Genomic DNA, 18374 nt, shown 5'->3' with positions numbered 1-18374 from the left:
TGCTCCAAGTCATTCAAAGCCATTCTCAAAATCCTTCAGTGCGCAGGATACGCACAGCTGATCGACAACTTCCTCCTTCACAGTGTTTAACATGGAGGACATTACGACTGTTGTAACGTCTGGTTGATCAGAATGGTGCGGCCGGTATCTCAGGGACTACAGTTTAAGTCACTGCATCCCTTGGAAAATTTTGACCTATAAAACGGTATCTTAAAAACATTTCTAATATTATTAACTAATATTAGCATTACTTGGGCATTCATTGAAGTAGTCGGAGTAAATGTGATGGGTTATGGCGGACGCCACCGTGAGGGATATTACGGTTAGTCGGCCGAGAAACCACGTTTAGTGCCCGTGACCGACAGTGTCGTCCTTATTCTTCACGACTGTAATCTGCAAACGCCATGGTGAAAGAAAAGCCTAATTCCACGAGGATTTACGACAAAGATGGTTTCAGGAGAAGGGCGGCTTGCATTTGTGTGAGAAGTGATTCTGAAAAAGAGGTAAGTGTGTAGTGCTTCTAATAAAATACATTTTATGTTGCAAGTACTTAACGTTAGGTTCTATAGTATTATTTTTTATGTGCATTGATTATTTAGGATGTATTGTGATTAACAGAAGGTTGTTCGTTTCATGAAATATAAATGGAAAGCTATTGTGCTCCACTTGTGCGAGGTTCTCATGACGTGAATACTTCTAAGCTTTCGCCAAATGGTATAGTTTTCTTTAATATCGGGGGTGAATTTTACAATTAAGCAAGGGTCAATTTTCGCGAATGTAATTATGTCATGATGCCCCTTACCGCCCCTTGCGTAATCCCCGTAACTTCAGTACGTGACACCATTGTAGTCCGAGCATGAGTTATTGCCAGTTGGAAGGATATCGTGGTCATCATATCTTTCACTCTTGTTTTTATTTCATTGGCAGTATTTTGCCGACAGCCTCTGTTAAAAATGGCCGAACTTAGTTGAATAATGTGCGTAATAGGCTTTGACGATTACACTACCACCCCTTTTCGTTATGTTCGGTAGAATCAACTTCCACTTATAATTTTTCTTGTGTGTTGCGAAATTCTTTGGAATCATTTATGCAATGTGTGTGGAAGATTTCCTCTATCGGCAACATATATAATACCTCTTTTGAAATTGGTCTGAAAATTGATGAATCACCGTTACTTCACTCTTTGTTCGCAATTTGTACTATAAAATTAAACTAATTAGCACCCAGTTTTGCCTTTTCAGCACGTTCAGCATCTAAGCTACCTCTTTAGACAGGGGTTTTGCGTTATTTGCAGTCATTATATATGGCGAAACGTATCAATGATCTCTCTCTTCGGGAGGCTGGACGATATTAGTAACACGCTCCTGCATATGTTTACTTATAGATTTTCGTGGAAATTAATTGTTTCTTCCATATGGGTTGATCCCTTGGTAGGTCTAAGTTGATTTGTTGATTTTTGTGCAGACGAAGCTGTCATGGCTGCCTTTAGTAAGCCGAAACCCCTTGAATTGCCATTAATGCATCATGTCAATTAGGCATAATTCAGTGCATCAATATTTCCCTCCGACTGTTTATTTACCGGCGGAGTTTCCTGATATAATCCTGAATAGAAGTGATCGCCTTATCATTGAGGGACACTATATATTTTGCAGAGGAGGTGGTGAAGTTACAGTTTTTCCGATTCTGCAATCATAGAACGAAGTGAACATATCTCTAAAAGAGTGCAACTAACCACCAATTTCTAGCGGGTGATAATCAGGATAAACTGAGGACGTAAAATTGCTAGAATTACTTCTTCCTAAGCGACTTCAGCTTCTGTCTACCAACGGTTGACATTACGGACGTACATTCATTAAGATAATTAGCTCATATTCGCTTACAATAAATTTATCAATTACCATAGGAATTGAACGTCATATTAACTAAATATATTCTATTAAACTGCCACTATCAAATTTTGTGTACAGCCGGAGGATGTAGTTTGGGTCGGCGATTGTGTGGATTTCTTCATTAATTAGTTAACGGTGGTTTTATAATTTGTGACAACATGGTCTTTTAATCAGTGGCAAATGCAATAAACTGGAGAATTTTCTTACAATCTAATGAATTGGATTTTTAGTGGTATCCTGATGTCTGACTAAATATCTATTCATCAGAAAAAACATTTTGCATCCAATTTCTTCATGATATGATACATTTTTTTAGCGCTTATAATAGGGTACAAAGTTGTTATGATTTAATTAACTGGAGATATGTAAATTTACCTCAAGTTTACCAGTCGTGAAATCTTCTCTTAAGGCCCGTTTACATGGTACATTAACACGTACGGGTTAATGTCTAAATGTATGAACGCCAAAATGCACCGTGTAACCACCCAACTTGTGCAAATGCATGCTCAGAAAATAGAACCTGTTCTAATTTGGTTCATGCATTCGCACATGTTCCGTTCCGGTCCACAAAAATCATTCATGCAAACAGACATTAACTCGTATGTGTTAATGAATCGTGTAAACAGGCCTTTACATCAGAGCAATTTTTTTCATGTGACTATCAGGTATTGCTGGTATCATCTTCTCGAAAGCCAGAGCATTGGATTGTTCCGGGTGGAGGAGTTGAGCCGGAAGAAGAACCAAGTGTCACTGCAATCAGAGAAGTTTTGGAAGAGGCTGGAGTGCGGGGAAAGCTTGGCCGTTGCTTGGGAGTTTTTGAGGTAAGCTTAATGACTGCATACTTTTCAAGGAATAGGAAGCTAGCCTACAATATTTGCAGGTGATGTTTCCGCTGGAGATTTCTCAAAAGAAGCGCATGAAAGGTTTTGGACATTCAACACTTAGCATGCCAATCACGCCAATTGATGGAATGGTGTGACAACTCCGAAACGTCTTTTCACATCAATTGATGGAATACTCTTTTCAACAATATTTAAATGAGTTATTCCATCACTAGACATAATCTATGTGTCTCTGTTCATTCCTTGGTATAGATATTTCCATTTGAAGCTGATAGATAGCAAAAGAATGCAGAAATATAATGTTTTCAATTATCATGAGTTGAGTGGTTATTTTGTATTGGATTTTTTAAAAATAGCAAAAGCGGCTGGCATGCAGAAAATGACCAAAGTGTTTTTTGGCTGGCATGCTAAGTGTTAAAAATCATTCGTGAAATCAAGTGCTTTTACGTTAGTAATGAAAAATGTACGTAATTTATGATCTTTTTGATGAAAATTTTCAGAGGTTGACACAGGTAACTTTATAGTTTCACTCTGTGGAACTTATTTTGTGACTATAATTTTGCTGGTGTTCCCTTTAACTCTTCATGTCCTCTGCAGGGAGTGATGGGAATGATATGCATATGCTTGCTTTGCGGAGATGCAACGTACTGCGTAAAAAACATTTAAAACATAGGTAGTTAACCTCTACAAATTATTATCGGGCATTTTTTCATCCCCAGCTTCTTACTCCCAGTCATCGCTACCACACTCATATGTTATGGCTTTTTTATGAACAATTTTTCCTATTGATAAAAATGTGCTATAAATTCTAATACATATTTTTTATCTACGAGGGCTATTTTTTCGAGCTCCGATGAGTCATGATGAGAAGATGAAATGATTGATTTGAAATTATTTCATAGGTGAATATTGAGCACACTTGTGGTGTCCTTTCGGCATAAACATCTCGGCGATTGAGGAATTGGTCATGCCTGTGGACAAGCTATACTATAACTTCTTCATAGGATGCTGCTGCCAATGAATTCCAATGGTTTTTGACTTTGTCCAGAAGTTCATCGCCCATTTGAAATTGCTTCCCTCCTAGCCACATCTTCATTTCAGCGTAAAGATGGCACTTGGTCATTATTGCACGGTGGGTGATCGAAAATGTCTCATTGAAATTGCTCAAGGAGCAGTTGGGCTGCATCAGTGCCGAAATGACAGTCAGACAGTCATGGATCAGGGCACTTCCAGAAGTCAGTATGTCTCTTCTTTTGTTTTGAATGGGAATGGACGTAATGTTTCTCACTGTTTCATGCTCTAGTCACAGTGCATTAAAAGAATTCTCTTTTATCTGCTCAGAGATCAACATGTTAATGCTGAAGCCATTTCGCAAGTTTTCTGGCTGTTGCTCCGCAGTGCACATTAATGTGGTTACTACTTCCCTTACAAAAACTTATGGTCAGAAATGACTTGAGCATGTGGTGCACAGGATGTGCAGTTGCCCTATTGGTGCAGTACTCGTGTAAGGGTATGGCACGCAATGTGGGATGCACACTTTAAAGTGTGTGGATTCTTGCCCTTGGTGTCTGGAATCGAATTATCTCACACAAATATTTAAAGTTTTTAACCCAAAGTTTATTTTCATTCAAAATACCAATCGACCAATAAATTCAATCAAAAGACATAAAGTAATAATGAACTTGTGTGCCTAGAATAGCAAAAATTTAGGATATTACCAATATCTTGGGAAAGAGAGGAGCTGCTGGTGATGGCATGGGTGGATAGTGAGGTGCTTCGGTAGCACTGGCCATACGGCCCCGCACATCGACTCCCGCTGATGGCTACATTGTGACTGACAACTGACGAGAGACGAGTGACCAGTATGAGTTACTGAATTCTAATAGCATCTCCACCGTGCCATTATATAGGGAAGTGGAACCAGGATGTTTTCGTCAAAGAGGAAGGGGAAAAGGAAGGTTAGGCATTCTCGAAAGTGAAAAGGTACAAGTCCTGAGGCGTAGTTTGGCATAGCTGGCTATTCTGAGACTTCATACAACAACATACTTATGCATATTTTGGAAGTGGAAATTTTCATTTCCGGATCACTACACTTGCCTGTTGCTTGTTTGGTGTTTTTGCTGAGCTACCGGAGATTACAAAAAAGCCCTTGTAAAATTAAAAAAATAATGTAAAAACCAAGTAGCGCTTTTTTTCAGTGGTGCAGCAATAAATAAATAAAATGAAATTAAGGCACCAAACTTTATCACTTAGGGTTGACCAATTTAGCTAGAGTGCAGATATCTTCTTCTAAAAAGTACCATGATAACTACCACCAGGGTGTGTGGCACATGGTGGTTCCAGACTAGGTATGCAGCACTCATTCTACCCTCAATCAGAATCCCACTTGCTTGCCAGACGAAGGCCAAGCACATAGGAAAATGACTCATGGTCAAACCAGAGACCAGAAGCCTGGTTACAAGATGCGTTAACACATATGAGTCAATGTGTAAATGTATGAATGTGTGAATGAACACGAAAGTGCACAATGTAACCACCCAACTTGTGTGAATGCATGAACAGAAAATAGAACCTGTTCTAATTTGGTTCATGCATTTGTACATGTCCACAGAAATTGTGCATACAAACAGACATTAACTTGTTCAAGAGAATATACTGTGTAACCGGGCCTTAGGGGAGTGCTAAGGACACGAACATGCTACCTTGAAAATAAAACCAATATGTAGTTATTGTGTAGGCTTATGCAGTGTGGTGAAGATTCAGCGGTGAGGTCAATAGGATATGCAGCACGTATGTCCGTCTTCCCAGGCAACAATTTTGCCGGCATTGCAGGCCGATGAAGTGCCGAGAAGTGGTTTCAATCATCTCGTACACACATCCATCAGAATTTTCTTTTCCTCCCAAGATGGTTTGAGCATTCTTTTCCATGAGTTAGATAGTTGATATCCGTCTTCCATGTTGAAGGTTTTCATGACTTTCACAATCTCTATCACTTCCCTAATTGTATGAGGATAGTATCATTTCTCCTTGGAAATTACTTTTGTGTCATAGTAGTGAAAATGTGGGTGGGCCCCCTTCAAGTGTGTTCAACTATAGCTGAGAGGCACAGTTGCTGATTTCTTGTGGCTCTATGTTGTTATTTAAGACTTACCTTAAGGGCTCTGCATTTTTGCCCAATTTATGCACTCCCAAAGGTGCACTTCGTAAACCCCACGTTGGGTCTCTGACGGATATATCCTTTGCTTTATATAGAAGGCTTGTGGTTTTAGTTACACAATTAAATCTTGTCACTATACCATGTTTTGAGAGCACCCGAGCGATCTTTTCACTTGTTCCCGCAACATATGGACGGAATGTGAATGCCGTAGGCTTCTTGGTTTCTTCAGGTGAAGGGTTTTCAGTCCTATTCAGGGCTTCATAAGTTTTCTTTTCTTCTTATGGGATGATGCTTTGGTGGTATCCATTGTATTCAAGTATCTTTCGTAGGTATAGTTTCTCTGTTATGGCTCACCTTTGTAGGGTTCTAATCACCGATGTTTTCTATTGGCCGTGATGATGTGATGATGCAAGAAGGTAGCGATCTGTAAGGGGCTTTTTCTCTGACTGTTCACCTCATTTAAGTTAGTCTTAGGTTCAGAAACTTCAACGCATTTGTCTCACATCATACCGCTAGGTATTAGCTTTTTAATTGCTTCCTTAGGGTTGAAGTACTTCTTGAAACATCCTTGATAATGAAGATTCTAGCTTTACAATCTTTGCATGCTGCAAACTCATCAGCCAAATGGTCTGTATAGAAGTGATTCCAAACATCAGACAATGTTATCTTGGTTAATTACTGGAAAATTATATGTATGTACTACAGAGTTATCAAAACTAATTTGGAATGAGGCCTTTCTTCTTCTATAAACTTTCTCCGTGTTCACGGCAAAACAAGAGAAGCATGATTAGTAGCTTGATTACCATAACTGAACTACATTGGCTGTGATTACTTGAATTGCATTCCTGGAGAAACACATAAGGTATCATAGTGGCTGATTTATGAAGATTTTGTACTTCTTCCCATCTTGGATATTGTTTGATTTTCTGTATCATTCATGATGCTATCCTGTTATTTTTGACCGCTTTTTTTACTGCTTCAGTAAGGATATGGAGTTTTGGTCGTAGGTAATACCAAAAGATATTCAACTTATTGTCAGCATTTTTTTCTGTGATGTAGACATCATCAGAGCTGTTTTTTAAGTACAAAGGTTATGGAGAATAGTTTCTGGGACATTTATGTATATAAAAGAGAACGTCTGTTTGTCTTGTCTGGTATGCATTTCCGTTTGGCTGCACGAATTGCAACCTAAGGAAGTAGGTGCATTTCATGATTCCAAAGCCTGTAATACTACTTCTGGTTGTATCTGACGTGTCCTTTGCATTGTTTTCTCATTACCGTTTGTTACGTCAAGTAATACAACTTCTGTGGTTGGACATTCTGCTGGGAATGCACACCTATTGTCATGCTCAAAGGGAAAACATAACTCGAAGACTCCAACCCTGATTCCTCATGCTGCATACCTTTTTGCTGGGGTATGCATTCACACAGCGTTTTTGGTCTCCGCCCGTACAGAAACACAATGATTAATGTTTTTGAGAGGGATGTACATAAGCTGATCCCGAGCACAGTGTACGGAAATCATTACTTCCTTACATTGCTCTTACATATGTATACCACCATCATGCCTCTTTTTTTACGTTACCTAAAAATCCTGCCATGTGACCAAGTTTCCCACTTCTCTGGGTACTATCCTTCCTGAGCAATGATGGGTGGCCTGCTACCTATAGAGGGTTAGCATACCCATGTGGACATTGGAAAAAAGCTTCACTCAGTGCTTTTACTGGCACAAAAACATAAATTGAATCTGGCATTGAAGAAGAACTAGTTTTCGGTCAGATTACTTTTGGTTAATCAAGATAAATTTTTAGTTTAAGAGTTTGACTAGCATTTCAGAAAAAATGGTGTCGAAAGTAATGATAATGTGGTAAGAAGACATGGCTGATTTAGTCTATCTAAGAGAATTTTGAGTTAATTTTAATTGAATTTAAACGATATTGGTATCCTTTTAAATCACACACAGATAAAATTACTAGCATTTTATGTTTAGAGACACTGACTTACTGCAAAAAAATCATGTATACAAAATCATTGGTAAAATAGAACTGATACTTGGCTACAAGTCATAACAACAATGCGCATAGCAAAATTTTAACGCGCCCACTGAAGGGTTATGTATATATCTTATTAACCCACTTGGGTAAAGAGTCAACAGTCGCCAGCCTGTCTTGATTTGCATTAAAGTTATGGCATGACAAATTGCTGGTTGCGTTGTTGTTGCTTTCAAAAAATCGTTTTTAGCCTGTATAAAATTATTATGGTGGATGATATTATGTTTCATATGAATCAACATACATATTGCATTCGTAGCAGTGTATGAAGTCCTGAAGCATAAAATAATATAAAATGATAATTTTAATAAAATAATATGGGCATTTAGGCCTATAAATTACATGAAAAATCAAAAGATGAATGGGTTACCTAAATTGTGAGCACACACCAGCTCACAGCTAGGCCACTTTATCTGGGGTGAATATACTGTTTGGTCATGCAATCCTGTTGCCAGGGACAAGTACTCCAAAAGCAAAAGGCACCAAAGTGTGTCTCATGAAATTCAATGTTAATTGATCAGGCTAGATACGGATCGGGAAAGTTTTTGTTGCTTTCATAAAACATTCTTACAATGAAGTTGTTCACTCAGGCTGAAAATGGAATTTCATTGAAGTAATAATATAGATGGAAGAAAAGAAAGTTATGATGAAAAAACTTCTTCCTCATTCAGCCATTTTCTCATAAATCTTAATGTGAAAAAATGCCATTGTTGCCAAAGGCATTGCTCTTAAGATTGTAACATTATTGAACCACAGTACATTCTTGCATGGAAGATGGGAATACCTCCGGAGCAGTAATCAGCTTGGTAATAGTACATAGCATAAAACAACCTATCTGCAAAATGTTTAAAGCTGTCAATTTTTCTTTAGGGGTGATGATTGAGATGGACATCGATTCCAAAATGCAGAATAATTCTTGTATTTTTATTATTCAAATTCCATCAAAATAGAAATAGAAAGAACATTGGTAATGGAGCCCATTTTCTCATGCATTTATTTTAAGTCAAATATAAGCCTAAATACCCCAAAAAGTGATCATTACCTATGATTAATTTACTTTATCTGTTACCTCCCATCTGTGACTTTTATCATGGCAATTTTCATGTGCTATCAGCAATCCTCTTTTCATTTAGCAGAACAAGGAGCGGAAACATCGAACAGAGGTGTTTGTTCTTGCTGTATCAGATGAATTACCAGAGTGGGAGGATTCTAGGACTATGGGTGAGTAATACCATGTTGTTGAGTATTCTCGACAGCCTAGATCTTATTTCTCTCTTTTTTAAGGCCTGGTTACATGGTACATTAACATGTACGAGTTAATGTCTGTGTGCATGAAAGACTTATGTGGAACGGAACGGAGCATGTATGAATGCATGAACCAAATTAGAATGCGTTCTATTTTCCATCCATGCATTCGCACGAGTTGGGTGGTTACATTTTTTTGCTCATTCATGCATTCATACATTTAGACATTAACTTGTAGGTGTTAATGTATCGTGTGACCAGGCCTTAAGATGTTTAATGGCCAAAAAATGCCTACACATACTATACCTTCTGGGGATATTAATCAAACCTCAAAAATGAAATTGATTTCTTCCAGCTTCTTGTGAAAGTTTCCTTAAAATGCTCACTTTCATCAATATAATTGTGATATTGCCAGATAAAATGCAAGTACCCACTCATTCCGTGGGACGTATTTGGTAGTAATCATTATAAAAACATGGAATTCTCTGTAAGCCTCCATGAAATTACTACCTAAGGGGGGCTTAATTTTCATAATTTGAGGGTTTTTTTTGTGGAGGATATTCTTGAGTAAGAAATTTACAATGTTTTTTTGGCTGTGTCGTATACTTCTGTTTTGATGACATTATCACATTACATTACTGACACATTCCTTTCATCATGTAGCCATTTTCAGTGCTGTGGCAAAAAGCCTTGTCCTGTAATGTACTTGAAAATTTCTGGTCGTAACATCATTTATGAAGGAGTAGGTAGTGCACATGCACCCAACAAGTTGTGTATAAATGTAGGCGTCAACTCTTCTGAAAAACTTGGAAATTCTGGGATTTTAATTATGTTCTGAAATTCATGATGTGTAAGGTAAAATGAAAGAAAGCATTGTCAATTATTATAATTGTTTAAGTCGAACGTTATATTTCCTCATCATCTTTTGTATAGGCAATCTTTAACTCAGGAACTTTTTGTGCTAAGCTGACAGCAATTTCCATGCATGTACAGGTTATCATTGAGTGAGCATAGAGGCAATCTAATCTAGGTCGTAGTCTGTTTCACGCTTCAGATGGATTGAAGCTCCATGGGTCCAAGGACTGGTCTGTTTCATTTGTATTTGCATGAGTGCTTCGAGCACTACTGCAAAACGGACCAGGATTTTGGAACAGCAGGCCTTTCAACTCGGGTTGTTGTGAGTGCTTATGAATATTTTTGGAAAAGATTATCTGTCTAGCCACGATTGTACTCCTCCTTTACCTGAAAAAAACTGAAGTCTTCATCCAGTCTAGCCAGTCATCATGAACATTTATATACATATTTTTTCTTCTCCATTACTTTGAATTACTTAATCGAATCAATCTTTCTCAGTGACAACATGTGCAATTCCCATGAGTTTTTTTTTCATCTCACCAATCCATTGTAACAATGATTATAACATAGGAAATTGTGACAATTTCTCAAATAAGTGCAAATGATATATAGCATTTGCTCCAAACACTTCACATAAATGTTGGGGCGTTTGGAGCTATAAAACTTTAATGCTATCAAGCATTTTGGAGCTATCAAGCAATTTATGCTTGCTCCTGGGCCCCACCTTCTGAGCTCTCCAAAGTGTGAAACGGACTGGCCTTTAGGCGTTTGAAGAATGAAATGGACTGCAGCCCTAATGTCTCACATAGGTTTTGTGCTTGTCATAATATTTATACATTGATAACTGTCACAATCCATGCCTTGCCATGATTTTAGGCAATTTTTAATTAGGGGTTAATTTTATTGGCACTTACAGCATACTTATTCAGGGTTCCCACTCAACCGTGAAAACTTTAAAACCGTGAATTTCGTCTACCGTGAAAAAACCTGGAAATAACCGTGAATTTCATCATAAAACCTTAAAAATCTCTCAAACTTATAGGAAAAGAACTACAATTGACAGATCAAAAGAAAAAATGATATTTCAATCATGTGTCAAGGCCGAGCCACATACAGACACTGTCCACCCATTCATCTGCACACGTATATTCGAAGTGCTGTAATTGGTCCTTGTGCAATAGCACTTTCATTGCTACGTGTGAATTCACAGTGCCTGTCGCGGTTGATAAATTTTTAGTTAACGTGCGGGGGGTGATTGTTACGTCATCAATATTTCTGCCTAAAATGGCTTATTAACAGACCGTGAATTTGACGATATTTAGACCGTGAAAACCTGGAAAAAAACGTGAATTTTATAATTTAGTTAGAGTGGGAACCCAGTTATTTGTATTGATTGTAATCACGCAGGTATTCCTCTAATGAAAGAGTTTGGTCAATTTATGAAAATTCAACCCATGCTTTGAGTTTGCTCTAAAACTCTATTTTTTATGATTGTTAGGGAGGAAAAGGAAGTGGTTTCCGGTGGAGGAGGCCTTGGAACAGCTGAAACAGCACAAACCAGTGGAGTCATCTTACCTCCAGTCAATGATTCTCACTTGCAACAATGACAAGGTCACCTGAGTGGTTGGCACAAGTGCGTGTGTCATGTAGGTGTGTGTTCACGTGGATATGCTGATTGCAATGTCAACAAAGAAAAAAAAACTTCTGCTATTCCCATACTCAAGTCTTTTCTTTTTGTTGGCCTTGAAGCTTTGTTTGCGTAAATACTTGTTTTTTTTTACAGGTAAGGATGCTGTAGATATCTACTATTAAGGCAGTTTACTCTACACTATATCATGTATCACATTATGTACATAGAAATGGCAGTTGATGGCGTCTGCTCCCAATGTCCTTTTTCCAATTCCCAAGTCATCTGTAAATTTCTTTTTCGAATTTGAACTCAACATTTCAATCCATTAGTTGACCTCAGATTCTATAAGGGTCGTTTGTGTTTGGACTTGATTCTCTATTTTGTGCTGCAAGTTGCAGGATTGTTGCTTTTAGTCAAGAGATCTGTTCACTTTGTGTCATTAGTAATATTTAACCAGAAGTTAGTTTGCAAAAATGCCTCAGTTAGGGTATAATCTGGGTACACAAGTTGCTATGCAAATGTTGTTTTTGGGCTTAACTTAAAATTATATTTGTCGTTATGGAATTTTTTTTGCCTAGGTCCCAAGAAGAGAGTGCCACTATAAAAGTGTGTGTGTAATTCGTGTGTGTGAATTTTTTTACTGAAAGTGATCAAGTTCAGCTGATTAAAAGGTCTGAAATGCTAATGAATGAACTCCGGCATATGCTAAGCCATTAACCTAATCAATATAAGTGAAGACACTTGATCCAGACTTTATGAAGAAGCCAATTTATTGACTTGAGTGCCATGCCAGAAATCAAAGGGTTTTGGGGGTTGTGGAAAAATTTTGATTGAATCAATGAGATTGGATAGGGTGACCTTGTTGCTAATGCTTTTAAAAAGTTAGATATTTTTGTCTTGCCATTTACTCCCAGGTATTAAGGCTTCAGGAATTATTAAAGCTCATATTAACTGTCAGCATGACAGTTGTAACATTCATAGGCCAATTTATTTGTGTAGAGAAGTGAATTTGAGCAGGAGTAGGCAGTTATAATCATACCAGGGACAGGTCTCATTTGAAAAAGAACTATGACATTTAGTCAATTTTATTAAGAGGAGCATGTTACTTACTTTCTTACTTATTAAGCTCTCTTAATTCACTCGTACCAGATACTCGTTAAGAGTAGTTTCTGGTAATTCTTGCCCAAAGGAACTCCCTCTAGTGGAAAGCTTAACATGACGGTTTGTTTTTTTGTTGTATTCTTATTGAAAATAGATACTAGAGTTCAATATGTTTGAGCCAATGTGAATCTTAGCAAGTTTGACTTGTGAATGTTTATTTCTTGCGAGATCTGTATTATGAATGAATCTTCATCATTCTGGTATGAAGCTTTTTCTAATTTATTAACAAGGTTGTCACCAGGATGAAATTAATGTAGCTGTTATGTGCAAAATATTCAGTAAATATTTTCTTTATTTCAAAATTACGTTTTGGGAAAGTTGCCTATTGATTTCGAAGCGATTTACGCCTTAACAAACGAAAATGTGTATTTCTTTGATACTCATCAGCTTTGAAATCTACCATGGAGTAGATGAAATGGGCCATTATTATATACAACATCTGAATGTATTTATATATAAACACTAATGTGGTATTAAATGATAATCATTGCTTTCTCTCCAAATAAAGCAATGAAAATTCTTGGATTGACTGTTGATTTCTTTACATTGCTTGTAATTTTTTAAAATAAATGCATGTTAAAGTCTTAGAAGAAGTATTTCTTCTCTCCTGAAGAATTATCATAAAGTTTTGTGAAGTATGAATTAAGTGTATAAGTTATCACAGTGTATTCCTAACTATAGAAATTACGACTTAGCCTAATTGAGAACTGATAAGATATTGCCTATTTTAGAATGAATCAGCAGAATTAATCATTCTTAGCAATAGGGTGGTTTCCTAATATTTTTTTATTGCCTAAATCGAAAGGTTGTTACTCTGGAGTACGTATTTCACGCTTTTAGATTTTTAAATGACGATATCAATTTTTTGGGATTAAATGAAAAGTGAAAATTTTCAAGTGCGCGAAAATGCGACAGCTAAGTATGAATGATGGGAAAACTCCGTGTGACATTGTTCTGGTTCCTGCTGCTGCAAGTGAGGTGACCTTGGGGCGAGGCTTTGAGCGCTGATACGACGCAGGATGCTAGCAGGTAGCTGAGTACCCTGCAGGCTGGTAGCGCTTGGATTAAATAACGATTATTAATACCTTATCAAATGAAGAAAACTTTCCAACCTTAGCCAGTTTTAATAGGTGATTATTAAGACATGTTTCCCTGAGCTCTCTGCCTCATGCATGCATTGGTAATCTCAAACGGTGTAAAACTCCTATCTACTCATTTAGAAACTAGGTCCCTGTGACATCACAAGGAGTGGCATCGCATGGGCGCCAATCTGGCCTTTTTCAAATGCGGTTAAAATTGACCATTGCCTTTCGCCTAAACTGGGATTTCTAAAGCCAAATAATTTGTATATTATGAATACACTAAATGTGGGTAACGAATCGCAATCAATACCTTTCATTTTCTTTGATGAAGGAAACTACCCTATTATAGGTGTCTCAATTTCAGCTGTATGGAAAATGATAGGGAAATGAGAAAAAAATGTTTTAATAACACGTCTGATACAAGATTATCATGAACAAGGGTTTTACCAAAGTAAGGTTCTCAATGAGCTACAAAATATTGAGGGAAGGTGCTAGGCTAAATCCCACGACTGTGCCGTGCACAGTGGTTCCCCTACTCTCGAGTCCGCCCATCCGCGATTGTCTATGTTGCTCATTATTGGCTTTGCAGCCGTCAACAATGGAAGTGTTGATCCCCGTTCCCACCAAGTGTAAGGATCGAGCAGTAATCCCATTTCTCCACTCAAGGAAGTTACCCATCCATGGAGATTCATTGGCAATTGACTGAAGTTTGTGGTAAAGAGTGCACATGTGTTCAGCACATCCACAAATGGTGCAGGGATTTTGCTGAGGGTCGCACGGAAGTTCACGATGAAGAACAGAGTGGAAGACCGCCGGTTTTGGATGCAATTGTCAAGAAGATCAGCAGTGAGCTGCTCAAAGATCGGAGGGTCACTGTCCATGAACTTCTTGAACGCATTCCTGAAGCTTCCCACAGCACAATTGATAGAACTTTAACAGAAACGTTGGGTTATTGGAAGATATGTGCTCGCTGGCAGTGGTCACTCGCTTCCTCAACGGGTTGGCATGAGACTTCTTCAACTTAGGGATACAAAAGCTGAAGCACCGTCTCCAAAAGTATGTCGAAAAATATGGAGACTACGTTGAAAAATGGCAAAAGTGTAAGCTTTTCAACGATGTGAAAATCAATAACAATTAACAAAGTTTTCTATTCATAAAAAATATGGGAACCTTACTTTTGGTACAACCTTCATATAACAACTTCTGCGTAAGTTTCTCATTGTCTTTGTATTCCATATCTCACATAATTCATGCAAGTCTTTACAATTTTCCTTCTGCCAAACACAGCTAGATGGTACATTAGTATCCCAGTAATTACATCATTGGACTCTTTTTATGGTAGCTAAGCTCACCCTTTTTAATGAAAAGGTATCACATAGACATTTTAGACTTACCTTTTTTTTAATCTGGATTCTACTTATTGAAATTACATAATTGAGATTGCATTTACATTCTGAAGGCTTCAAACACATGCTGAAGAAAAACAAAAACCACTAGGGCCCAAGCAAAGTGGTTTTCTGTTGTATAAACCCATCTGTAATCTTGGTAAATCTAAGCCTCCTGTAGACCATTTATGTATCCATAAAGGAAAACGTTCTAGGTTTGAGTCCCAATCAGGCCACATTTTTACCTTGTTATATTCATGTTAGGTCATTTCTGAAAGCACTTATATTACTAGCTTTATGTAAATCGAGATACATATTTCTGTTGGAAATTGATATTTGCTACCTTCAGATTGAGTTAGTTATAATACTTACATAATCAGAGATTATTTGGTGAAATGATATCCACCTTTAAGTAAAATATTTTTTGTACCTAAACCACGTTATTATCCTCAAGTTCTAAATCCACGCTTATGTTTTGGTGAGATCTGACAATGAGATGGAAGTAATATCATCTGGCCACGGTGCTTCATATTAGGGCTGGAACTGGCAGAGACGCATTCTGGCTCCTCTCAAGGAAAATTGTTTACAATATTTTGGTGCTGCAAAGTGAGAAAGTTTATGAAGGCAACATTGTTCTTGGGAAGTGTTTTTCCTCATTCAAGTCTGACTCAAGACAGTTTTTAAGTGAATGGTTGAAGTAAAGTTGATGCGATATCTCTTCAGTTGTGAGTACCGTGCATAAAAAAGTTTTAAAAATGCTTTCGTCCTTTTATATTCGGTAAAACATGATTCCTCATTGTAACTTTCATCGCAAGTTTTCAAAAAATTGAAAGATTTAGGTGGGGGGCTTTGTGTGGTGCTTGTAAATTTGAAAATTGTGTGTAGGTATGCATTCCTTAAAAAATTATAGAAATTAAGCACTACTGTGGGACAATGTATGCCAAAGAAGGCTACGTGATACATGAGAGGCATACTGAACGAAAAGAAACTCAAGGAACACCAAGAGTTTAGTATGTTGGGCATATTAGAAGGATGAAGGACTTCATAGAACTAAAGGAACAAACTTAGGATAGGAAGAGCTGAAGTGGGAAGTGTAGAATACTGAATTTAGGATTCTAGAACTATGTATTAATGAATAGTATTTATTCGCTTCTGACTCAAGAAATTGTATGCTGATATGCCTACATTTGTTTTTATTGAGATTCCTGTGGTAAAACCATGGTGGGTCGGTGACAACACATTTAAAGGCTGACTTGAGGATCCTCTTTTGCTATATTTGTGGGTAAAACTAACGTCATTACAGTTTTTCATCGCAGCAGCTGGGGAGTATAATGTGGAATGAAACTAGTCAAGATATTCAGCTAGTGAACATACATGCATTGATTCCTTATTTATGGTAGCACCCAGTATGCTATGTGCATGAGGAAACCCTTATCTAATTTCTAGGATGTTATTTAACTTTAGTTATTTGAACACCTCAGTTCTGATCATTGCTTTCCTTTTAAATACATAAATATCCCTCCTGCACATTGTTTGGGATCTAGATTAGAGACAAAATCCAGAATGTTGTTTTAAGGAGGGTGAAATTCAATTGGGCTTATTTCAGTCTTTTTCATTTGAAATATTTGCATTAACCCTTTTAGTGCGGCGCTCCGATATATCGGCTTTTACGTAGTTATTAAGTTTGAGGACATTGAAATTAAAAAAACTTATGTATCAGTAAACTTATAAAAATGCTGTCATTATTGTCCAATTTCATCTCATTAATAAAAAAAAAAAACGCTTAAAGATATCTAAAAAAATTTACTGTATATTGTTTATTTTTCCTAGTTGCTACATTTTATTAAAATACCCTCCGCATTTTTCGACTGTAACCCGGGAAGAAGGATATGTACTTATACTTATTAATGTACTTATTATCTAATGTAGTACCTATTGCAATATTGATGTGCCTACATTTTTGTTTTTATTGAGATTTCTGTGGTAAAACCATGAGGAGGCGGCCCAATTTCATCCCTTGGAAGGCTGATTTCTGTTGTATTTTAATCCGTTTTCAAAAATTATTTATTTCAAAATCAGGTGTTATTACTTAGCCAAGTACCACTGATTTTATTGTACGCCATTTTTTGCGGTAAGTCGGTGTCTCTAAACATAAAATTCTTGTAATTTTATCCGAGTGTGATTTAAAAGGATACCAATATCGTTTAAATTCAATTAAAATGAACTCAAAAATTTCTAAGATAGCCTATATCTGACATGTGAACGAGTATCACACCATCATAACTCTCGACATTATTTGTCAGTTCTGTTCAACTCAAAATTTATCTTGATTAGCCATAACCATAAGTAATCTGACATAAATGCCCAAAACTAGTTTTTCTTCACTGCCAGATTTTATTCTAACTCTGTATGTTTTTGTGCCAGTACTGGGACTGACAAAATTAATTAATTACAGCCAAACTAAGGCCCATTCAATGGAATCGGTACCAGTTCAGAGATGTGTTTGCCATTCCGAATGCCATAAAAAATATAATTAGTATTATTATTATTTTTCCTCTTCTATTCTTGACCTTGTTTAATACATTTTATGATATTTCTTGGAGTTTAGGTCAATGTAAAACAAGTTACAGCCAACATTTCGATTTATTTAAAATCATCCTCAGGGCTATGAATGAGATATCATGAAAAATATAGAATATAGTTAGGCGGTGCAAGGTACGTGACCTTTCCTTGTGAGTGTAGCTTTTTTCCAATGTCAATAGGGTATGTTAACCTTTTATAGGTGGCAGGCCACCCATTGTTGCCGGGAGGGATAGTACCCAGAGAAGTAGGAAACTTGGTCACATGGCAGGATTTTTAGGTAAAGTGACAAGGAGGCATGATGATGGTATACATATGTAAGAGCAATAAATGGAATACAGTGGAACTTGGTTAGTACGTTCCTCCTTAGTACGTTTTCCTCCTTAGTACGGCGATTTCCCTCGGTCCCGGCACCATCCGAACAAAATACAGGTAAAAGAATTTGGTTAGTACGTTTGAAAAAATTGCGCTTTCCTGGTTAGTACGCTCAATTGCTT

At 37.2% G+C, this 18374-nt stretch overlaps 1 protein-coding gene across 2 annotated transcripts; it reads left to right on the top strand.

The window, feature by feature from the left end:
- Positions 1 to 110: 110 nt before the first annotated feature.
- On the top strand, positions 111 to 13355 carry LOC124163596 (diphosphoinositol polyphosphate phosphohydrolase NUDT4B). 2 transcript variants are annotated; one of them, XM_046540611.1, is made up of 4 exons: positions 111 to 503; positions 2555 to 2710; positions 9073 to 9160; positions 11538 to 13355. In XM_046540611.1, the coding sequence occupies exons 1-4, from the start codon at positions 405 to 407 to the stop codon at positions 11657 to 11659; spliced, it is 465 nt and encodes a 154-aa protein (XP_046396567.1). In that variant the 5' UTR covers positions 111 to 404; the 3' UTR covers positions 11660 to 13355. The 2 variants fall into 2 exon arrangements, with proteins under 2 accessions (XP_046396567.1, XP_046396568.1); XM_046540612.1 differs by having other exon boundaries at positions 115 to 503; positions 9076 to 9160.
- The last annotated feature ends 5019 nt before the right edge of the window (positions 13356 to 18374 follow it).

The sequence above is a fragment of the Ischnura elegans genome, chromosome 8, assembly GCF_921293095.1.
Source record: "Ischnura elegans chromosome 8, ioIscEleg1.1, whole genome shotgun sequence".
In the NCBI taxonomy this organism is placed as follows: Eukaryota; Metazoa; Arthropoda; class Insecta; order Odonata; family Coenagrionidae; genus Ischnura; species Ischnura elegans.
Note: the sequence above shows the minus strand (reverse complement) of the source record. Positions and strands in the feature narration are given on the sequence as shown.